Source organism: Lissotriton helveticus, chromosome 3_2 (assembly GCF_964261635.1).
Source record: "Lissotriton helveticus chromosome 3_2, aLisHel1.1, whole genome shotgun sequence".
Lineage (NCBI taxonomy): Eukaryota > Metazoa > Chordata > Amphibia > Caudata > Salamandridae > Lissotriton > Lissotriton helveticus.
The window spans coordinates 12868629-12893107 of NC_136062.1; the positions used below are offsets into that span (position 1 = coordinate 12868629).

Here is a 24479-nt window from a genome sequence, read left to right on the forward strand (position 1 = left end):
GAACCCTGTTTGCAACGTTACGATAATCCAAGACTAGGGAAATAACCATAATGCTCTAATTTATACCTTGCAGTTTGCATGCAGCTCTAAGATAACAGTTAATAGCTCACTGTTCTAGATTAAGATCTCACTAAAAAAAAGCAGTAACTCACTGACCTATTTACATTATGTGTACTTTGTGATCTGCATGGTACATGTTCTTTGCAGCAAGCACATTAACCCCAAGCACTTACTTATCAGGAGTCAAAACTTCCACTTGACAAAACAGCATCTCTCTCTACTAAGAACATTAATCACCGGAGTTATCACAACATTTTTATTCTTGCAAACAATTGCTGGAGGCCAGAAACCGGTCGGGGGCTGAAGACGGCTGAAATGCCAGAAACCGGTTGGGGCTGAAGACGGCTGAAATGCCAGAAACCGGTTGGGGCTGAAGACGGCTGAAATGCCAGAAACCGGTCGGGGCTGAAGACGGCTGAAATGCCAGAAACCGGTCCTCGGTAGCTTGTTTCCGGTCCAGGGAAGGCATGGCTAGGCAGTTCGGGCTGGACTGTTCCCATGAGGCACAGGGTCAGACTGATTTGCATATGGCCATGTCTGAACTGGGGTGGCAGAGTGGGCTAAAGAACGGTGATGGATTAAACCCAGATCAGTTGACTGGGGGTGAGTGCTTGTATTGTCAACGCTCCGTCCATCATTCCCTTTGGTTTTTCTTTGGAGGCCAGGAAGGAGGCAGCAAATCCTTTTAATAACAGAATATACTTGCAAACTTGACGCCCCCACCAGCAGTCAGCAGCCGATACGAAGCAGCGGTCACACTGCCCTAGAGCCAGCCCTTCTCAAGGGTCCTGTAACCTCAGTGGCAGGGTCACTGCTACTCAAGGGTGTGCTGTTTCATAGGCCTGCCCGCAATAGAGAAGGTGAACTTCAGTATGGATTGTGGTGGACAGGCCTTTAAGGTTAATCCACACTTGCTACCGCTATGGTCCACCTGCTGGTGCTAAGCGATCAGGGCTTCTATGGTCTAGCAGGGCCTTCTAAGGTCTAGCACGGGAATATACTCCCTCAAGAGAGTGGTATGGGGGCTACTCATGATGGCTGAACCTGGTTCCCCAGTACCATATTCGTCAGCTCTGACCATAGAGCCACATCCTCTATCCCACTGAACACCATACTGCCCCACTGAGAGATACTTGCACTGCGTTCAACTACAACCCAATTCTGCCTCGCTACAAACACCTGGATGTGAGTCAATTCAAAATTACGATTAATTAAGAATAATAGGCTGCCGAAAAAAAAAGAAAAAGTAACAACATCCTGGAAAAAGCAAACATTCATAGGGAATGCAAGATTAAGTAACACATGAAATGTAGGAAGGAACAACATGGTTACCTTAATGCCTTTGCACTTATTATTCAGATATCAGTGAGTGCTTTTGCCTGAAAAGTTAAGGACATGACAGGGCCCAGAAGGGACCCATTTCAATGTCCATTACTCATATCCTTACAAAACAACCACATCCGTGAACACAGAGCCGCGGTACACATTTTATTTTCCAATCCATCCATCAACCAGATATTGTAGTACCTCTAGGAATGGTGCACTTCCCCACCCTGGGAAAAAATGCTGTTCAAAGAAAGAGAAAATAAAAGTAGCACTTCACTGGCAAACTCTGTAAAGTAGCGCTAATTTGTTTTGGGTGTGAATAAAATCAATCTGGCCACTTTGCAACCCACTCTGTCTTGCTTTATTTCGTTATTTTTCACATTTTGAAACTTTTATTTCTCTCCACCCGAGGCTGCACTTTGCAATAGAAAAATGTCCCAAAAAGACATTTCCAACAATGTGTTTTACTTTTTTGGTCACTTTCACAGAGGAATAAATAAATGAAAGGAGAGGAAAGAGGAAGTGATGCTACAAGGCCTAAGGAAGGGGGGCCCTCACACCTAGACCTTATAGCTGGCTCTAATGCTTCGAGGCCCAGGAAAGGGTGGCCCCTCTCCCCTGGGCTTCAAAGCAGTAAGGTTGTACATACATTTTAAATGCACATACATTTCAAAAGCCAGTTGATATGGCTGCTCCCTCCTCTCCTCCCCTCCCCTCCTCCTCTCCTCCTCTCCTCTCCTCCCCTCCTCTCCTGCAGGGATTTCCTGATATCTTAAATTGGAAAGATGTGTAGATGACTGTGGATAGAGTTCACCAAAGGCTCATCTAGAAGAGTGAGTGTTATTTCCTGATGCTACATCTTTGTCATAGTAACTCAGTCTGTAAAGAACAGTCCTACTGTCTAAGATAATTTTTATGTTGAGTCTTGACAGCACTTTCGCTGTCTGGAAGATCTGTTGTATGTACTTTGTGGGATCTGGAGATCAGCCATAGGACTTGTAGGCTTCTACCTTTACTTAGGGATACTTTTTTTCTGTTCAACTGCCTCTATTTAACTGTCTTGATAGAAACGACCAGTAGAGCTTAGTAAAATACCAGAATTGCCTAGCTGCTTGTTCAACTGCCTCTCATTAACTGTCTTGATAGAAAACGACCAGTAGAGGTCAGTAAATTCCAGGATTGCTTTCTACATATGGACTTTCTTTGTTTCTGGCAACTGCCTCTATATAACTTTCTTGATAGAAAACGACCAGAGGTCAGTAAAATATCAGATACACTTTAGCATTCTCTAGATTCCAGGCCATAGAAACTTGTATTCAACGAGCACTCGTAGACAATATTTTTTTAAATCTTGTATTTTCAGTGATATGACCATCGAAGGGGCTGATTTTATGTTAAAAATAGAGCTTCGGACAATACAATATCCCGTTGATAGGCAGTATTTCTCTCCATGTGTTCTCATTCCTGGCATATTCCGCAGTTTGGTGCGTACTTTCCCTCTAGTTAAAGAACCGTAGATGTTTCAGCACCCAGGCTAAAATGGTACATAGCTAAATACATATAAGGTCCCAAAGGTGAGACCGATTACTTGCAAATGCTTGTTCTGGTCTGTATGCCCTACATCTCCAACGTCCTCGTTCCAGATATTTCTTTATTTTTATTACTGGCTGTGCCACCACCTCTACCGAAGCGGTTGTATGTTAGCAAAGGAAAGCAACAGTAAAGATATAGGTCTTGTACCATTTGTGTAATTGAAAATGTTACTAGGTTTCCAAATTAACATACAAGGATACAGGGCAAAATAACCTGATTATGGTTTAAATACAGTGGTTGTAGAAGAAAACACCTTTCCTTGAGGGTAGGTGACCCAATAAGAAAGCTTGAGATTCTGAAGTGAGATCCATTTTCTCTGTTCCTCAGTATATGCTCTTTGAATGGTGTGGAGCCTGTGGTGGATCTGAAGTGAAGCTGGTGTGGTTATTCCACTGATCTGAGATTAAACTCAAGGAACACAAGGCTCACATTTGTAACCAAGCTCGCTATGGAGCAATGTACACATGGAGAGGACAATAGAGAATTGAGGCACAGCAGTGGGGTGAGAAGGATGGCTAGTGGGTAAGACTAGGAGAACGGGTGTAGTGAGTTGTATAGAAGTAAGCAGAGGATTGAGGAGGAAAAAAGAGTGGATACTATTAGTGTAAGGAATAGTGGTTGAAGAGTCTACTGTTGGAGAGTGTCTTCGGTTGTAGGTGGTTCTTTTATTCCCAGAGGTCGAGCAGGACTCAGGTAATCAGATTTAGACCTGGCTGGGGTTTGAGACAGTTGATAAATAGTAAAAGTTTTGACGCTTCATATTTTACTTTTTGCACCTTTGGGTCTCAAGCCTAGCGATGTTACTGTTATGCTGGGTCTCTACTACATCGCATCCACATCAGGAATCGTTACATTGCAGGGGTTATTTCATAACGAGTAAATATATGCAAATATTAATAAAAACTTATTTTAACGTTTTTAATTTTTATGTTTGCCCTAAACATAAATAAAATGCACACACACACACAAATGCATAGGGAAGTGGACATGGACCATAGGGAAGTGGACATTGACCATTGTCAGGAGTGCTAGTATTATGTACTGGAGGAGTGTGGCTCAATGGTTAAAGCGGCAGACCCTGATGCAGAGTTCTGGCCAGGGACCAGGGTTCGATTCCCGCCTCGGCGGGGTCTCAGGCTCAATTTCCTTCGACCTGTTAATTCTCGCCTCGGTGCCTATTCTAATCACGGGCCCCACGCTGCAACTCTGGGCAAAAGCTTGCTTAGCCTCCACACCGGCCCAAACAGCGCTGAGGATGCCTGGCTTCACCCTGGGGGTGCCCAGGAGTGGACACTTCACAGGGAAAGCCAGGAGGGGTTCCACAGCGGTATGAGTATCAGCACCAGGAAGCCGAATAGGTGACACCGCAAGGTGATCGTCTGGTGACAGTGTGCTCTAAAAGTACCATGACATTTATATTTACATTTACTAAGGTTAACTAAATTATGCTGCAAAAAAGTCAAATTATATGGCACAATCGCTGGCAGTATTATAATCCATTTGGGTTAGAACACATTTTTTTGTGAAATATGGAAATTATGCGGCAAAATGTTTAACCCATAACTATGGTAAAGCTGTGGTCATAAATTTGCAGAAATTCACTGGCCCTCGACATTATATACAGTTTACCAGTTATGTATTTATTAAATGACCGGTTCATTTTAGGGATCGTTCTTTTGAAACATATTTTACTCAAAGTGCAGCTAAGAATTGGCTCTGCATGGAATTAGCTGACCGTGCTTTCTCAAAAAAAGTTTGTTTGTTGCTCAAATGGATGAAAATAATTCTGCAAAGTGTTTCATAATTAGCATTTTAATTCTGTCTTCTAGTGCCTCAATTACATTGTCAAAACTAATGTCTGCTTCATGTTGGCAGAACAGTTTTTCGCGATGGGCTTTGCGGAGGTTTTTTTTTGTTAACCGAGTAGGCCAATTTTAGAGATGATTCGTAAAGTCCTATATTGAGGTTTTGGGAGGCACTAACTCTGTATTGTGAGATATTCCATAAGTCAAAAATGTATTTTTAGCATTGAATTGCCCTGAGCAGTGTTTGCAAAACTGTGGGTTGCAGGCCGATTTCTGGTGGGTTGCGTAAGAGCAATACATAAAGATGCCTTTACATTTATTATATCTGAAAGAAACAGTTAATTATAGATTCCCTCCCTTCAAATTACCCCCAGGTGTCAGACTGGGTCTGGAAAGCTTTCGTCATCCGTACCCCTGCGCGCCGGAGCACGACCATGACCCCAAGTCGTGCTCCGACTGCCGAATTCTTTGCAGGAGCGGTCCTGAAAGCTCCTCGAGGCCCGGCAGTCGGCTCCGTGTTGCTCAAGGTCCCGGTAGCGTGGGGGATCAAGGGACCGATCGCGGAGTCCTCATCACTCCTCTTCTAAGTCTTTGCACTCTGGGTCAGGTAAGTCGAAGCATAAGAAACTAAAGAAGCATTGTCGCTCTTCGACTTCCCCTCATCGGTCAGCTGACGCGACGAAGGGTGTGGGTGGTGCCCCTCCAGAGGCTCCACGTGCGGAGCCTTCAGTCGACTCTGGGCTTCCCTCACTTCCCAGGACCAGGAGCAACACCTGCCCAGCTTTGTCAATTTTACAAAGCGATGCACGCCATCTTTGGGCAGCCTGACTACACTGCTGTGCCTTCGGTCCCCACGTACTCGGCTGGGGCCCTGCGCCTTCGACACTGGCGGCTTTGGCCTCAGCACCTGAGGGCCACCTTGGACCCAGGCCTGGATCTGGATCGGCACCGGTCGACCTCGTTACACCTCCCCCAGTGCCAATTCCACCGGCACCACGTCTGCAGCCGACACCGGCTGTACCCCCAGCCGGCATCAACCCCGGCTTCCACCCTGATGTGGACACGGAGCCGGACTGGCGTTGACCGACGCCGGATCCTGCGCCGATGGGTACTTTTGTCCCTGCGTTACACCCTGTCTCTTTTCAGCCAGATTGGCGGCCAGAGGTGGGTGAGGAAGACTGGGAGGGAACTGGTGACCCTTTAACAGAACAGTTGAATATGATCCGGACTGGAGAGAGGAACTGGGGGATGCCAGTGGTCCGGAAACTTCCCCAGACTTAGGCATGTTGTCTCCTCCTACCGTGGCTACGGAGGAGGGAGCATCATACGCAGTGTTGTTGTGTATGGCGGCTGAGGCTCTCCACCTCAAGCTACCTACGCTGGAAGTTGGACTAACCTCCTGACAGAGGTACTTCAACTGGCAGCGAGCTCTTCAGAGCCCCTGCTGCCATTCAGTGAAACCCTAACAGGCATACTTTTGGGCACCTGGTCCAGGCCCAACAGAGGGGCTCCTGTGGATAGGATGATTGCCCGACGCCACCGCCCGGCCCAGGGCGACCCCATTATCCTCTCCCAACACCCAACCCCTGAGAGCTTGGTGGTCCATGCCTCCACTTCCAAAGGTGCCTTCCCTAATGCTCCACCTGATAGGCAATCCAAAAAGCGGGGCCAACTTGGGAAGATGTTTTCTTCCTCCAGCTTGGGACTGCGGTTGGAAAAAACGGTATCCTCCTCAGAAGTAGACCTCCGTTTCTTCCAAAGGTGGTCACTTCTTTTCACATTGGCCAAAACCATCACTTTGCCCACCTTCTTTTCACCTCCTTAAAAAGAGGAAGAGAGGCTCTACCGTCTGGATCCAAAACGTGCGCTTTCCTTCTACTTGGATTTCACCAAACAATTCTGGGTGGACAACCAGCTCTTTGTTGGTTACGTGGGCACTGAGAAAGGTTGGGCCATGCACAAACCGACCATCTCCAGGTGGGCCGTTCTGTGCATCAAGGCTTGCTATTCTTTGGCAAAGAAGGCGCCTCCAGTGGGGCTGTGCGCCCATTCCACCAAAGCGACGGCAGCTACTACTGCTTTGGGTAGGGGAGTCCCCTAAATGACAACGGTCAGGCAGCTACGAGGGCATCACTGCACACGTTCACCAAGCACTACTGCCTGGACACCCAAGTCCGGAAAAATGCCTTCTCTGGCCGTTCGGATTTGGTATTGCTGGGATATCTATTCTAAGTTAAGCAATCTATAACTGATGTTTTCTTTCAGATGAACAAGTTACTTACCTTCGATAACGATATATCTGTAAGAAACATAGGTTAGTTATAGATTCCTTACCGCCCCACCCATCCACCCCGTTCTGCAAAATGATTTCTAGGGTTAAGGACTTCCTTTCAGGGCTCTAGTTTTGTGCACCAGTGGTCAGTGTTTTGCATGGCTCTGCGCTTCTGGCATGGAAATTTGTGTACAGAACTGACGTCTGTGCGCTAGGGTGTCGTTTATGTAGTCACCGCGACATCATCCCGGCAACACCGACCACGAACGAGGAGTCGACCAACGCCACCTTCTGATGCGCAGGGGTACTGCTGGCAAAAATCTTTCCGGATCCAGTCTGACGCTGGAGGTAATTCTAAGGTAAGAAATCTATAACTAATCTATGTTTCCAACAGATATATCTGTACCGAAGGTAAGTAACTTGTTCTTCTCGTCACGTTTGCCCTGCTTCAAGGACGGAGGTCCAATGTCATTATATGTCTTCTGACAAGTTGCTGTCTAATTATATTAACATGGAGATTGTTAATTTTTCTTTCTCTACTATTGAACTATGTGACAATCTTGCTGTTTTAGAGTGTGAAAGAAAAGGCTATATGAGGTATTTTTTTTATAACATGCAACAAAATTTAGATACATGCAAATGAACTGTACACATTTTGCATATATCAGCAGTTAAGAAAGCAACAGTGAAGGCATTTTTATTTTTAATGCTTAAGTGTGATGGAAACAAAAAATGTAATGGAATCAAAACTGATCAAGACCCTTTTACTTAGTGATGCGCAAACAATGCATATTCACTGGAACCAAATTTCCACACATTTGTTTTCTGCATAGTTTTATCAGTAAAACTGTAGGTCTGTTCACATTTCAATGGAAAATGTGCGGTCTGTAAATGTTAGTGCGCTACCGCATGATGCTTTAGTAATCTATTTGCAACAGTGTGCTCCAAAATGCATCAGCAGCTACATACCACACCCTTACAACGCTCCTGCTGAATACATTTGCTACACTATGTGTGAAGGTAGGATTTTTCGCTACCCCTATGATTTCATTGATGTCAGCACCCTGACTTGGAAAATTGCTCCAGTACCACTGGTGCAAAGGTGCTGAACTGTGTCCCCTAGTTCAGTTTTAAAACAAGCACTTGTAAGTATTTCTAATCATGACTCCGGGTGAACCCTCCAGACGTTTATGCTCCTGAAAGCCATTTCAACAGAGAATGTGCTCACTATGTGATTATACACAATCATTGTTATAAATGGGGTTCTTGGTTGGCTGAGGTATGCACACAGGCCATGCAGGAATCCTCACTCAAGTCAGAGTAAGCTGGTACATACTAAAAGATAGTCTGTGCTCACCCTCTTGGTACAGAGCAGTCAGTTATCTAAAGAGGCAATGTGTAAAGTATTTCTGCAACACACACAAATACAGTATCACAATGAGCACACCACAAAAAAGACCCCACACAGGTTTATAAAATAAGTTATTGCATTGTCAACAAAACGAGACCAAAACGACAAGAAAAGGCATAAAAGTAAACAGTGCGGTAAAACACATTTGCTTCTATTGGGGATCTTATGGTAATGCTTGAAAAAGGAAAATGGGATTTCTCAACGTTGGAGTGCAGAAGTGGGACTCCAAAGTCTGTGGTGAGTATGTTTATGGCATTTCCCTCTAGATCGGTATATTGAATTAGAACTAGCAGCACCGGTCAGTTGCAGAGACATTACGGTCTCGTTCACAGTACCTACCTCTGATAAAGCGGGGCTTTGTCGGTGCACAGCATTGGTTCTTATCATGTGGGCGGATGGAGCGGACTCTAAGAAGCTTCCTGTAGTCAAGGCAACTCGACAGTCTGCGCTGAAAGGGCTTGCGTGACATCTGTTGCAGAAACAGGGTGCTCAGTCCCAACAAAACTGCGCACTCGATCTAGGTCAAGACAGCCAGGCGGGGGCCACGCTGGGAAGGGGCTTACCTTGGTGCTGCAGCGTCTTTTGCAAAAACAGATCACTCGATCCTTAACAAGTGAAACACTTATTCTTTTCCCAGAGCACATTGACGATCCAGCATACACTGGTCTTTGGCAACGGTCCAGCTGCTGGAATCACAAATGCCAGAGTCCCACTGCAACAGTAGGCAGGTGAAGTCTTTGATGGTCCTAAGACTTCAGAAACAGGTTGCAAGCCAACAAGCCCTTGGTGATCACTTTGGCAGAAGGCAGAGTCCAGATTTCCTTCAACAAAGTCAGAGAGCAGCAGGGAAACCAGAAGAAAAGCAGTCCTTCCAGAAAAGCAGTCTAGTTGAGTTCTTTAGACGGGAAACATTCATCACAACGCAACTTTTGCGACGCACTACCATTACAACGCAGGATTTACAACGCAAGTCATTACAACGACTTGCGCTGGAGGGCACTGTAGGATAGGAAATAGTTTAATTTACTATCCAAAACCTTCCCTACTGTCCACGAGGACTGGAGTTGGAATAGTAAATTAAACTATTCCACTATCCAGCGCCCCTCAACGCAAGTCGTTGTAACGACTTGCATTGTAAAACCTGCGTTATAAAGGCATGCGTAGTAAAAGAATGCGTTGTGATGACATACATCCCCTTTGGACAGCATAGCAGTTCCTCTGACAGAGCTTAGTTAAAAGTCTAGTAGTGTCGTATTTTAGGGCGTCAGAGACCCAGTACTTATAATGGGAAGTGCCTTGGGGGGAGAGGGGGTGATTTCAAAGCATTTCTCTGAAGTGCACAAGTATCCCTTTTAACCCAGTCCTGTCTCCCTGGCTATCTGTGAGGGATAATCAGTCCTTTGTGTGGGGACAGGACACTGCCTATTCAAGTTAAGTTAGCCATGGCCTTCCATCCTGTCCAGTCACGGCCACGAGAATGCAGATGTATATAGATGGTTACTGAAACACACCTATCCTTCCTGTGTTGTGGCTGTCTAGAGGGAATGCACAAAGTGTAGCTGTTATCTACCCCAGACTTGTATTGGAGACAGAGGAGTAAGTGCAGAGAAATGTCCACTTTCGAAATCAGTAATGTTCAATCCAACTTCACCAGTAAGGCGGGTTTATCATTACCATTCCAAACCTATGAAACATGATGCAGCTGCTCCTTTCTAATAAGGAATTACATTTTAAGTGTTTCAAGGAATTTCCAATGCTAGCATATGAGAGAAGTAGATCTCACAGTAGTGAAAAACAAATTTAGAGGTTTGTCACTACCAAGACGTGTAAAACCTAAAAGTACATGTCCTACCTTTTAGATACATAGCACACTGCCTTTATAGCTACCTAGGGCCTACCTTAGAGGTGACTTATGTGTAATAAAATGAGAGTTTAAGGCTTAGCAAGTGAGTTTAAATGACAATTTAAAGTGGCAATAAAGTGTACACACAGGCTTTGCAATGGCAGGCCTGAGAACGGTTTGAAAGACTACTTGTGAGGGTGACACAACCAGTGCTGCAGCCCCAATAGTAACATTTAGATTACAGTCCCTTGGAATATATGGTATACCACCATACAAGGGACATATAAGTAAACTAAATATGCCAATCATGTATAGACTAATGTTACCATGTTTACGGGATAGGCATATGCACTTTAGCACTGGTCAGCAGTGGTAAAGTGCTCAGAGTCCTAAGCCCAACAGAAAGAAGGTCAGAAAAAGGAGGAGGAAGGCAAGTTTGGAGTGACCCTTCAGAGACGATTTTTTTTAACAATTATCTTACTTGTGTATGACTTTCACACACAAATTGAGAATTATAGATGTGGCCTAATGATCAGAGCTGCCAACTTTGGATCTGGGGAACCAGGTTTGAGGCCCGGCATTGGCTCTGGGGAAGTCACTTCATCTCCTGTGCTTAAATTAAAGTGAATCTGACTTCAAGCAATGTAATCTGCTGCTCATGTAAAACACTGCAATGTTCTTGGGCAGTAATCACGCTATATAAAACTGCGATATATAGTCACAAAAAAAAATCAAAGGTTACAGGTACGTTATAGTACAGGTCAGATTTTACTCCTACAAAACCAGAGAAATTCAGCCATTATAGTTACCGGAGTTAAATAGAACTCGTGCCTCCGCAATACACTGCTAATGACCTAACAATATAAATCACTCATGACATGGTCAGTGACCAGCCCTGGTCTGTGCAGGTAAGATCGGTGGGTGGCCAACCCCAGGGCCATGGAGGACTCCTTTAGGGGGACCCCCTTCAATTTTCTGTATAGCTCCGAGAAGGTAATGGTCCCCAGGGCGAGGGTCCGCAACCGACACCAGTCATTACTCCATTTGTGCCCCGGGGAGTGGCGGTCCCTGGGACTGCGTGGTGGGTGCTCATTAATTTTACATAGTAGACAAGCCCCAGTATTTAAAAGGAAGGTTTAGGTCTGTCAAAAGGGGTATTTTGGCAAGTCAAACTTACAGTTAAAACCTGCATAGCTGGGCCACTCATGGCAGTCCTGCAGTCATGTTTAGATTGTCAATGGATGGTACAATGGGTGCAGCAGCCCACTTGTGACATTTAACTTGCTGACCCTGGTTACAGCTTGGTATTATGTACTAGAGACTTAAAGGTAAGTTAAATATGCCAATCAGGAGTATACCAATTTTATATTGAAAGGAGAACAAGCTCTTTACCACTGGCTAGCGGTGGTAAAGTGCACAGAGTTCTATAGCCAGAAATAACTGGGTTCAGCAAAGAGGCAAAAAAGTGTGCTTTCCCCTGCAAAAAGGGCAAGTTTCTAATAATGGATATGGGAAAAAGCCCAACATTTAGCTACAGAGCAACAAAGGAAGGGCTGTATACAATTGGTGTTTTCTAGTTGGTAGAGCAGAGGAAGGAGAATGAGAAGTAGTCTCACAGATATTGCTTCACAGGGGCAGTGGTTTATTAGTAGAGTGCACAGCTACCAAACAGGGTCTCCCGGCGCTAGAGGAGATCAGTAGCAAGAGGCCAGCGACTCTACCAGGTTAGACAGGGCAGTTGAAGAGCATGGTTTTTAGGTTCTTAGGAAAAGTAGGCAATGAGTCAAAGTTTCTAAGAGCTACCAGAAGAGTTCTTCAGAGTTTTGGTCCTAAAATGGACAAAGAGCACCCCTTTATACGAGCCCTGAGAAACCTAGGCATGGTAAATAGTGCGAGGTTGGCCGATCTCCACAATCGATATGGGACATAGAGACACCAGTTCTTGGATATAAGCAGGGGCAAGACCGTGTCTAGCTTGAAACAAGTAGCATAAGGCCTTGAAATTAATCAGTTTGTCAACCTACAGCCAGTGCAATTTATGGAGCAAGGGAGAGACAGGTGCATGTCTCAGCAACCTTTAAAAGAGGGCTGGCGGCTGTGATCTGGATAATCTGCAAGCGATGAAACAAGGCCTTATCAGCGCTCAGATACAGTACATTCCCGTAGTCCAGTCTAGGCATTACCAGGGCTGCAGCACTGTTCTCTGAGAGCTTAGAGGAATCAGCCAAAGGATTTCTTGAGCCATTTCATAATGGAAAAGCAGGAGGCTGTGAGCTTGGAGACATGTGGTTTCAAGAGTTTCTGATCAATGAGGAAGCCGAGATTCTTAGCCTTATCAATCAGCGCAGGTAGACACCCAAATGAAGCAGGCCAGTGGTTAACCCCACAACGTTCAGGATTATTACCCAGGTCCAAGACTTCGGTTTTATTGCCATTGAGTTTAGGGGCATTTGTTTATCCAGGGGGCAAATTTGAGCAGGCCTCGCCTCAGCGGGGAAGGATATTTGTTTTGAGCATCAGATAGCGAGGAAATAATCAGTCATCCGCGTATGAAAATACGTTTAGACCAGACTATTCAATCACTTACATCAAAGGGCAAAGGTAAATGTTAACAAGCATTTGCAATGCAATAGGTCTCGCATTTGCAACATTTTAAGCTATTGGCATTGTAAATGACAATGCCTTTTATTTATCGGTTTTCAAAACCAACAGATAGATAAAAGGTTTGTCATTTACAATGCCAGTAGCTGAAAGTCTCGCAAATACGAGACCTATTGCATTGCAAATGCTTATTGGTACATGGTCACAGCATACTGTTGCCCCTGTCGCTAAGGCTGTTTGTCCTTAGGATAATTATAATTTGTGGGTCCATCATAGCCAGTAACAGCACATCAGTGCTCATAACAAATGGCACGAAAAAGCTTCAATATAGGCTAAAAAAACAATGTACAATCCCAAACACACAATAACTTAAATCTGCAGCTTTCTACTTGTGAGGGTAAATGTGTTGACTCCACATAGGGGTAGTAAGCCATATACAAATACTACAAAACTGTGCAACCAAAACAGGGAGATGTTTTCTAGTGACTAAGGCAATGTAGGCAGTTCACAAGCATTGAGTTGTTCCCTCCAATGACCACAAGAGGGTAGTGTTGCCCTCGATAGCTAATGTTTGATCAGTCATGACCTGGATTTTAATTTAAACCTCGCTAATATAAATACCGGTTAATGTTAAAATGGACCTACATAAATAAGGGGCTAGTGTCCACTTGTAACGTGGAGGACAAGGATGGTCCCCAATTCTGATGCCTCTTCCCTGAGACATGTGAGATGCATTTACGCTGTCCAGGTACATAGCATCGTCATAGGCTGTTTACCTGATAGATCGGAAAGCTCCCATTAGCCATTTGAAGACAAGCGAAAGGAAGGGAAAGCACGTGACCAAGGAGAAATGCATCTGCCAGCCTGCTCGCTCTCGAATTAGAAACCTGATCCAGAACAGATGGCACCCTGTGCGCTCCAGGGACCCCTGGGAGTGAAAGTTTTGAGGAAAGGAGGGACATGCACCCGTCTTTGGCTATTTGCGTGCTGTCAATTATTGAAAGCCACACGCAAAGGCCAATGGGATGTGTGGGAGGAGGCACACCCACAAGGAGAAGGCTCTTGGAAGTCTGAAGGGATTCCAAGAGCCCTCTCCTAGAGCAGCGCATGCGCACTGGCTAGACGAGACCTAAAAAGCAGGGTGCTCAATATAGATCCCTGAGGAACCCCCGAAGTCCGTGTCATGGATGTAGAGGTGTTGTTAGTTGAAGAGACCTGAAAAGTTTGGTTTTTCCGAAAAGAAGATAGCCATTCCCAAGTATTGCCAGCAATACCTGAAGCCTCCAATCTATCGAACAGAATGGAGTGTGACACCATATCAAAAGCTGCACTTAAATCCAGGAGGATAAGGGTGTCTGTCCCACCAGAGTCAAGTTCTTGCCTCAGGAGTTCAGTGACTCCAAGTAGAGGGGGTTCAGTGCTGTGGCCCGCCCTAAACCAAGACTGGGATGGATGCAGCAGGTTGTGAGCAGTAACAAACGATGAGAGGCGGATGTTAACATGTTTTTCCAGAATTTTGGAGAAAACCAAAATAAGCGAAATTGGTCTAAAATTTGACCAGCACTGGGGGTCAAGGTCATTCTTTTTGAGCAAATGGAGTACTAAAGCATGCTTCCAATTCTGAGGTACCACACCCATGATCAAGGAGGAATTAAGGAGATCCCGAACTACTGTAAGGACAGCTTCCTCTAACAATCTGAGTTTTGATAGTGGGAGGGGAACAAGCGGAGAGCCAGACTTGATAGAAGCCAGTAAGGAATGCAATAGTGCCAGATCCAGAAGGCACCAGGCATTGATTTTCAAGGGCTTGTCTGCCTTGTCTGTGAGCTGACCAACCACTGGAAGTGGGACCAATGGCCCAAGAGATTGGGTGTCAGTAGTTGGCGGTGTCACTAACATCTGCTTCTAGTTGCCAATGAATGTGCTCAAATTTGCTTAGAAAAAAAGAGGCAAGTTCGTCACACTGTTGTCAAGAAAGGGTGGGGTCAGTGTGTATGTGCTAGCTGCAGACAGATCATTTACTACTTTGAACAGAGTTTTTTGACAATTTTGGGCGTTGGTAGTCAATTCTGTATAGTAGTCTGCCCGTGCAGCTTTGCAAGAGGCGTGATATTTTTTGAAAGCCGCTACATATTCAGCCTTGGCCATGGGAGCATTATGCTTCTTCCAAACTCTTTCAAGGGATTTAGCCCTTCAAGGGATTTTGCCCTTTTTTTTCTAAGCGAAGGCTATCATTAAACCAGGGTGCCAGAGGACGCAATCTGCCTTGTGTTTTAGATTGAGGCAGAATTGAGTCAGTGGCCCCTTTCAAGCCAATGAGGTACCCCGATTTGATCGATATCCAGTAAGCGAACCAGAGCGGGGATGGTATGTAAAAGCCGTTTGTTTAGTTCCATCATATCCAATTTTACACAATGCCTGTTAGTTGTTTGACATGACGACCGAGGCAAAGAGGCAGAAGGGACTGTGATATTGAAAGGTACTGCATAATGATGAGTCCAACAAAGTTGGAGCAGGGGGGCAACAGAGAGGGAAGAGAGGTTGGAGAAGATGGGGTCCAGTAGATGGTCCGCAATGTGGGTGGTTGCGGAATTCAAAAGGGAAAGATTAAGTGATCCCAAATCCTCTAAGAAGGTTAATGTTAGTTTTTTTTTGGAGTTGTCAAGATGCAAATTAATGTCCCCAAGCAAAGTAAAGTTTGCTTCCTCTAGGATATGTGGTGTCAAATAATCTGGTAAGACTGCGCACCAATTACTAGGTGGTCCTGGGGGACAGTAGATCAGGGCAACAGAGCATGAATTTGGGTGAGACAAGAAGAGAGAAGTGAAGAGCCTTGCAGTTACGGATTTGAAGGTCTTTAATATATTTGTAGACCTTTTTATAGATAATAGCAATGCCTCCTCCTATTCTCTGTGATCTATTTCTCCCCATAAAAGCAACGTTGACAGGGAGGCAGAAATTATATCAGGTTAAGTTTCAGTTAAGAAGATTATGTCTGGGTCCATATCACAGAGGAATTTAAATAATTGAATCTGATTTTTAGGGAGGGAGCGACAATTTAGAGAGAAACACCTGAGCATTTTATGTGGGGGAGAGAAAGCTAGATCCTAAGCACTAGGTTGGGAGGCCTCCTCCTGGTTAGGAGAAACTTGTGCTGCCTTAGGAGGAAAGTTCAACCATTTAAACTGACCACAAGTGCAAAGGAATTGATGCGCCTCTGGAGAAAGTCTGGCATAAAGTATTAGGCATCAGCCTTAAGTTGTGAAGGGCCCATGAGGCATAAACTGTTGCGGCTGGTGAAAAAATACTGGGTCTCTAGCCCCTGGCCACGGCCGGATGAGGACAGGCACGGACGGACTTCCCTTAGGCGCGCCCGCTGCACGTCTGCACCAGCATAGTTTAAATAGGCAGTCAGGCAGAACAACTAGAGTGCTGCCTGCTTGAAAGTCCACAGCCGGAAGTGATGTGAGCGTGCTCTCTGCCCTCCGCACAAACGTTAATGCAGCCGCGGTGGACCAGAGCAGGAGGCACAGGGAAGCTTGGAAATGTGAGCAAAAGTAAGCACCATAAAATGTATAAAAGTTAAAGTATAAAATATTAAAATATTGCACACAGTACAATAGAGATAGGAGGATGCTTGTGTGAGGTTTACAGGATTACTTGTGCAGTGAGGGATTGGCAGAGCTGCTGGTGGGAGAGTGTGCTGGTATCGGAGTGTTGGGAACTTGAATACTTCAGGGTGATCTGGTATTCAGGTTGTTACCCAGAGATCAGGTTAGTTTGATATTGTTTTTCAGCTCCTTGTGGTGCAGAATGTTCTTTTGCATGGGTATGTGGATTTACATCTTGTATGATATTGTGTTTTACTTATAGAAATGAAATGTCTAACTGAAATATACATATTATATAGCTAAGTAATGTAATTTTGTATTTTTCTTCAGGCTGCCGAGATTAAGAACAATGAATTAGAAGAACGAGTTAGAACTCTGAAAACAGATGTTGAAGAAAGCAAGCACAGACATGGACACCTTAAAATGGAACTCAAACAATTTTTGGAAGTGCTAGATGTTAAAATTGATGATTTACATGAATTTAGACATGGACTGTCCAAACTGGGAATCGATAGCTAAAGATTTGCTTGCTCTCATTCTGTAGTGGACTGATGGTTTGGTGTTCTTCCCTCTGTATTTTATAAAGTATGAATAGAATAACCAACTTGCATAGTTTTGTACATAGAGGTGAGTTTGCTGTGCATTAACAATTGGACTGCTCACTTGTTTTCATGAACAATTGCTGGTCTGACCTTGTAGGTTTGAGAACAGATTGATTCCGTTTCAGGATTCTGTAATTTGGTCTTCCTGAAATGGATACATTATTTGTGGTTTCCAAGAAATTTGCACATTATTCAAGGGCTGCTGCAATGATGAACAATCTTGTATTTTGTAATAGAAAATTGACATTTTCTTAACACCAAGAATTTTTGCTAGTTTAGTAGATAACATAAGTTAGTCTGTGCAGCTTCTTTGAGCTGATAGTTCAGCTTTGCGTTACTACAATCCTGGCAGGGCTGCAGTCTTGGGTTGTGAACAGATATCTAATAAGATCACAATTATACAATAGAAGTGAAACCTGTTGTATAAATTGCACATTATACAACTTTTTTCCCTTTGACTTTAGATGTGATTGCATTTAAACCAATTTAAAGTAGAATTTACAGAATTGGTGGTTAAAAAATATTTGGCAACTATTATCTTATTAAGAGATGAGTAGATTATGACAAAACACGTTTCAATAGTGGACAAATTGTTTGCAGTGTTTTTTATTTTTGTTTTTTAAACTTTAATATTCAGTTTCACCCGACCAGATAACTTAGCCCAGTATTTTGGGTGACAATAGTGTTTGCATTTGTTTATCCTGGGGTACACATCTGGTACAGAGCTGCTAATTGGTGTTCACACTTAGTTTAGTCTGCCTAGTCACTATCTCATTTCAGGAAGTATGTCTGCAGGAATAAAATCTACCTAGAAGCTTTCGGCCACAGAAGACCAATTTAAGAAGAAATTAATTTGTCCAAGATGTAAAATGTCATGTCGGCTACAAAAGCAAGGGTTCACTAAGAGATGTGAAGTGTCACCAAATGTCAAGCCCCAAACATGTTCTAATACATTATGAGACTTTTAGCACAATTTGATTATCTAGTTGCACCAAATTGATGAGTTTGCAGCACAACCTATCTCAATATAACCCATTTATTGTACTGTGTTTCCTCTGGTCTCGCTATTTGACTTGGAATTGCAGCTACAGTTGGCTCAGTGTTAGTCATTCTTAAATCATGTGTAAATACATTGTGAAAATCTGTGTGGCTATATCTAACCATGAGTGTTTTGCTTAACTATGGCTATTGAAATGTATGGTAAGTTGACAAAGATGATGGTTTCAGATTTCTACTCCTGCATTGATGAAGGCAATGGATGTGACCAATGATTGGATCATAATATTTATTATGTCTTTCTCATTAAAACTAAGTTTGGATTATCAGTTTCTCACAGGCACTGAATGAACCCTTATCAACCCACTTCTGGCGAGGATATATTTGTACATTTATTCGAAGAAGTATGTCTTCTTTTAAATACTCACACTATGGGAATATAGATCAATCCTGAATGGAATTGCAGAGGTCCCTTCATGGATTGCCACCTCATAACATTTTTGCTGAAGGTCTCATGTAGGATATTTTTCTGAAATGGTTTTCTTCCTTTTATGCCTTGCCTTTCATTATGTTTTCTTCTCAGTTGACTTGTAGGTTTGTGTATTTAATATGTGATATTTATTAAACCATAGAGTAAAGTTTGACTAGACAGACCTATTAATTGAAGGCTCCCAAAATGTTGGTTCAAATTATGAATATATGTAAATTAAATGGGATCTCACTTCATGCCTTTATTAAACTGGAATTATTTCTAAAACCTTGTAGCACTTCAAAACAAAAAAAACGTACAGATGCATTAACCCACAGCATAGATGGTTATGGAAAATTACAACTGCAGGAAGAACTGAAGATAGCTATGTGTTGCCAGTCAGGCATATTTAAATCATAAATAACCAATGTACTGCAAATGTTGCTAATTTGAATGTATTACCTCTGAGGGAAGGCAGTGTTATGCAGGATAAAATGATTAGCCAGTATCATATGCTAGAAAACAGCACTGCCTAAAAAAGGCACATCATTTCTTATGTTAGTCAAAGACTTATTCCTTTTTCAACATCTTCCAAAATTAAAAGGATACCCAACTCCACACTTAATAATAAAAATCCATTTAATTATGTTGCAGTCCAGTATGGGTCTCAAATTCGTTCAGAACCTTCACCATGAGTACTTACGTTTGAAGCCTCCAGTAAAGAATATTATTCCACAAATGTAAGATGTTATTCATTTAGCATTATGAGAGAATAGGGGTGCTTTGAGCGTCCCTTTGCCATATTACTAAAGCTTCTGTCAAATCTAAGCTGTGGCTTACTGGGTAATGGATTCTTGCCTACGAACTATGTTCTTTGTTCATACAAGTAGTGCAGAAGTCCGAAACTAGAAGTTGACTTCAAGATTAGGCTTCAGTGCATGTGCAATGTATTGCCCCCTAGCAGATATAGAGAGGATCTAGTTTTATTAATTCTTCATTTTAAAATTAAATACACTGACCTATCAATGTTAATTGAGTTTTAGAAACTAAATATACATGAATACATTGGAAAAAACATAGCTGCCTCACATCAAAATACTAAAACTTAAGATAATGTATGATATTGAAATCATTGATTGATAGAAGACTCAATAGAGTTTAACAAATTGTGATCTGTTGACCTGCAACAGATCAATGAGCACTCTTGAGAAATTAAAATGGCATAAGTATGTTAGGAGGTACTGTAATATATTTAGCTTGTACATTGACAAGATGGATTGTATTTAAGATTGTGCTTCTTAAAGTCATTGCATTTTCTTTCCTAGAATTGAGAACAATATGCTTGCTGCTACATTAAGAGCAGTTTGCCTTTGAACTGAAATTTATTTATTCATTCTCTGGGTCAGCTGCTTTTTCCTTTTGTTGCTGGCACTCAGTTGAGGGAGAGCACCATTTGTTTAACCAAGAACATGTTCTTCAGATATTGGTGCCTATATACTACATGTTATACTGTATGCATGCAGATTTAGGATGTGACAATTTAGTTAGTTTGAGTTGCCCAAAAAAGACTATTGCTTATAAAGTTGCTTAACCAAACCAATGAGGTGCAACTTTAACTTGTGTGTTCTGGTTTGACACTCGCTTGCAATACTTTGTAGCCATAAACCAGCAATGAAGACTGGTATGCAAAACATTTTCTGCTTCATTCCCAATCTGATATAATGTCATAAAATTATGTACAACTTTAGTGCTTCTAAATTCACTTCATAACAAACATTTCTTGAGGCAGTCACATATTTTGCTTGACAGAGACCTTGCAAAATATTGCAACCCATCACTAGTAACAAATTTCAGCCTCATTTCTTTCAGCCTCATTTCTTTCAGCCTCATTTAAACCAAGCCTAACCTGCTCAACTCAAGTAAAACAAAACGTGTGCGGACTCCAAGCTAATTGGATTTTTGTTAGGATATCCTCTACAAATGCAATAGAGCAATAGACCACCTGAAGCATATTAGTAAAATAAGTCGTGCAATATTCTTGAATTAAAAAGTAATTAGATTTATGTTAACATGTATTAATTACAAACGCAAAGTGAAACTGGAAAGAAATAATTACACTAGAAATCTGAATGGTGAAAAATGGGAACAGTGGTAATTGGATCTGAACAGTTGGAGTGTTTTAGAACTTGAAAATATCAACTGAACACAATTTAAATAGGTATATAGGTTATGCAAATTCATCAAATTGCATTTGATTAATTTTCTCCACCTTATATACAAGTTTTCCATAGAACATCAGTCACTGTGCATTGGTAAATAAATAATATAGCTTCCTATTACACAGATATAATTTTACCTCCATGAGAAATTGTGGAATTTGTTCTTATGGTTACTACAAAAATTGACTTGCCATCATTTGTGAGGAGTTGGTTATCACCACCTCTGAACTTTTTCCTGCAGTGCCCTGTATTGTATGCTCAGCTAAAATGATGTGCAGTGACCAAAAGAATGTAGAGAGGACAATTTTCTAAGCCATACTGTACACTATAGTGCCTTGATACAGGGTACAGCCCACACCACCGTATTCTAAATAGCAAAACATTTGTTTATTTTTACTATCTGTGAATTTTCTTTTAAAGTGTAAATAGAAAGATTGACATTTTACCTAAAGCTTGACATTATTTTGCATACTTGCCCGTGAAACATAAATGGTTCTAAATAAACAGCTGCTCTTGTATATGCCACACATATGAATATGGAGGTGTAATATGGTGGTACAATAAAACACAACACCTTGCTTGATAGTGACACTGTTTTTTACTGTTAATAGTCACGGTCTTGAAAAGGTTGCTTTTGTGCTTCGTGTGACAGAGTAGTATGTACATAAGGAAAGTTTTAAGAATTTGATATGTTGCATGAATGTCCTCAGTCTTCTTATGTCCATGACCGGAACAGAATTATCAACCGAGAACGCCTGAATTCACAAGTAGTCTCCATAAATAGCAGCATCACATAGGTTCCTACCCTGATCACCACTTTCACATTGGAGGGACTAAGTGACACTCAGTGTAGTTCATTCATGGCACACATGGTGAGCACCATGCCAATCTGTAAAGTGCCTGAAGCAGCTACCAATGTATATCATACCCTAAATAAACAACCAATTATTTGGGTTATTAAATAAGAGGGCCTTTTGATTCCATACTTAGTAACTGGTCACAGGAGGTACTGCCACCCTTTCACATACTCATTTGTGTTCTTCACCCCTCAAATGCTACAGAAAACTATTTTGTTAAACCTCAATGAACTGTGTAAAACCTGAACTGTGATGCTCCATGTGACAACTAGATGTACTGTATAGAAACACTTCAGATATCCTAGAAACTTTACGTTCTTTGGGTGTAGAAAACGTGCTGGTCTTATTCACGGTAAATTGTTTAGTGGCATAGTCTAGGCTGTATCTTTTTGTTGTAAAGTAACATGAATTCTACAATTTGGTTAAGAGAATTGAATATGTGAGAATCTGCCTTGGAATAATATTGGATGTCTGTGCAATCAGGCACTGCCTATTCTCGATTAAGTTTATTAAGCACTGCTACATGTTTGAACAATTCAACATTTTACCTGATCAGAGACCAGATCTATATCTGAATTCAGTGTCCTTGATAAAAAAGAATGCTCTTGCATCCTTTAAGTCTGCTTAAAACCATGTGCCCACATTCTCTTAAAGTTACAGAATCCAGCAGGAATAATTACTTCACAGACTTTGGTATTTGAGTGCAAGGAAGTTTGTTGAATTCTACCCATCCCGACACACATTCTGTTCCATTAGTCAAAGTAAAGGTAATGTTTTGTCCTCAATGTAACAATTGTAGATAACAGTGTTATCCCCTGCTATAAAACCTTTCGAAATATCTCTACCGCAATATAGTAAAAGAATCCAGAGAATCAAATGTAAAAGAAAACAGTTTAAAGGTTTATCAAGCTGGCATGTAGTGTAGAATTCTAGATACGTTAGCAGGGCTATTGGCGACCGACTTGCAACCCAGTTACAAGAACAATATGAACTATCTTGATTAAGGTTTGAAAATGTACACATTTTCAAAAACCCTGTCTCTCTGAAGGTAAAGTGATTATGCAAGTTTCTGTGTTTTTAAGGTCAACACACTTATTGTGCTTGACAAGGTTTTTCACCCTAAATTATTTCCCTTTTGGAAATTGCTTGAATTGGAAATGCTGTGAACTTTTTTTTTCCTCCCTGCCAAATTTGTCTTTGTGAGTAAGACCAAATTGATGAAGATAATGTTGAATTTTTTTTAGTCATAGCCCTTTTCTTACCCTTCCAATGACTATCCTACTACCTGTAATAGAAGCACTTGTTTTCCAAACTAAAGCAGTTTCTGAAATTGATCCACATTATTTTAAGTAAAGTTTTTCTCAGACATCATCACTGTCACCAGTAAATTATATAACAAAGCGAATTATATGACACAAAATTGCTATCTATGTCAATGGTTCTGAGGATGGTTGACTTCAGGGTGCAGTCCAGATAAGATTGTCATCATTTATAGATTTTTGAACAGTGAGGAATCTGACCTTTTCTTTTAATGTAGTGCAGTGAAGTCTCTAGCGTTTGTTGAATCCACACCATCTACCAAAACCTGTCACTTACAAGACATAGCTATTCAGCAGTTCTTTTTTAAAACTATGTTCACTGCTTTGCTTTTCTACAATAATGTATATTTTTACAAATTACATGAAGTGACATTTTTAACAAAAAATTTGGGCTTTCCCTTGTCTGTATTTTAGGGCAGTTTGTTAAGATTGTAAACAAATGTTTTGAAACACAAGACGACTTTGTGAAGTGTATTCCTGGTACTGTTGTAGTGGGTAAAGAACAATATATATATATATATATTCTTGCAGATAATTGCATTGTCTTTACAAATGTATTGTGGAAAAACACTGCAGTGCTTTCAAATGTATATTTTTATTCTCTAAAAATTTAATATATATGAACATAATATATGTGTTGTTTGATCCTAATAACTTATTGAGAAAATGTGCTCATTTCACTGTCCTATTTGTTTACAATAATGTAAGTTATTTATATCGGCTTGTTTCAGTTACTTCTGATATTCACTTTGTTACATCATCAACACCAGTTTGAGTTGGGCGGTGGTGGGCGCTTGGATAAAAAGGTTGGGAGAATTTTTTTTTTAAATCTCTCAGAGCTTCTATACTTTTGTGATTTATACTTGAATTTCTTGTACTGTTAAGAATGATTTATGTAAAAATATATAATTTAATAAAATAAATTGTGTACACATTTGTTATTTTAAATCAATTATCACATGTTTTTATGTTTGGCAAATTATTGTATTTCCTTCTGTTTAAAATGGTGTGTAAGGAATTGTAGCCTGCTCAATATCCTCAATAAGTAAAACCAGAGGAGCATCATTTATTGGTTAAAGGAGCCATGATCCCTTTGCATAAGTATGAATTTCTGCTACCTCTGCAATTAGACATATCCTAGATGCTTAAGCTTTTAAAATGCACTGGACTTGGTTTGCCATGCATTTAATAAAGAAAGGACCACACAATATATTTTTTCTCTTTTCATTTTCACTTTTTCCATTATCAATTTTTATTTGATGAGAACATGAGAAGGTGAAAGGGTTGGGGGAGGGAGGGAGAGAATGCAACAATGATAAATTTCGCAATGAAGGCAGACCGCAAATGCTCGATCCCAAACTCTTCAATATCACTGGTGATGCTGCAGGCAGGTTCCTTGGGCAAAGATGTAACTGAGTTCAAACAATATTCAGATGCTGATTCATGTTGTAAGTTCCTCCTATAGGTTTTTGTCAAAATTTAAACCTCTGGTCAG

General features: G+C 41.7%; 1 protein-coding gene across 2 annotated transcripts in view; it reads left to right on the forward strand.

Annotated features, from left to right (window-relative positions):
- HOMER2 (homer scaffold protein 2) overlaps positions 1 to 23916 on the forward strand; it is a 697936-nt gene extending 674020 nt beyond the window's left edge. For both annotated transcript variants that reach the window (XM_078684745.1, XM_078684746.1), the window contains one exon: positions 16853 to 23916. In XM_078684745.1, coding sequence (XP_078540871.1) covers positions 16853 to 17041 — 189 coding nt within the window. In that variant the 3' untranslated portion in view covers positions 17042 to 23916. The remainder of the gene's footprint in view (positions 1 to 16852) is intronic.
- The last annotated feature ends 563 nt before the right edge of the window (positions 23917 to 24479 follow it).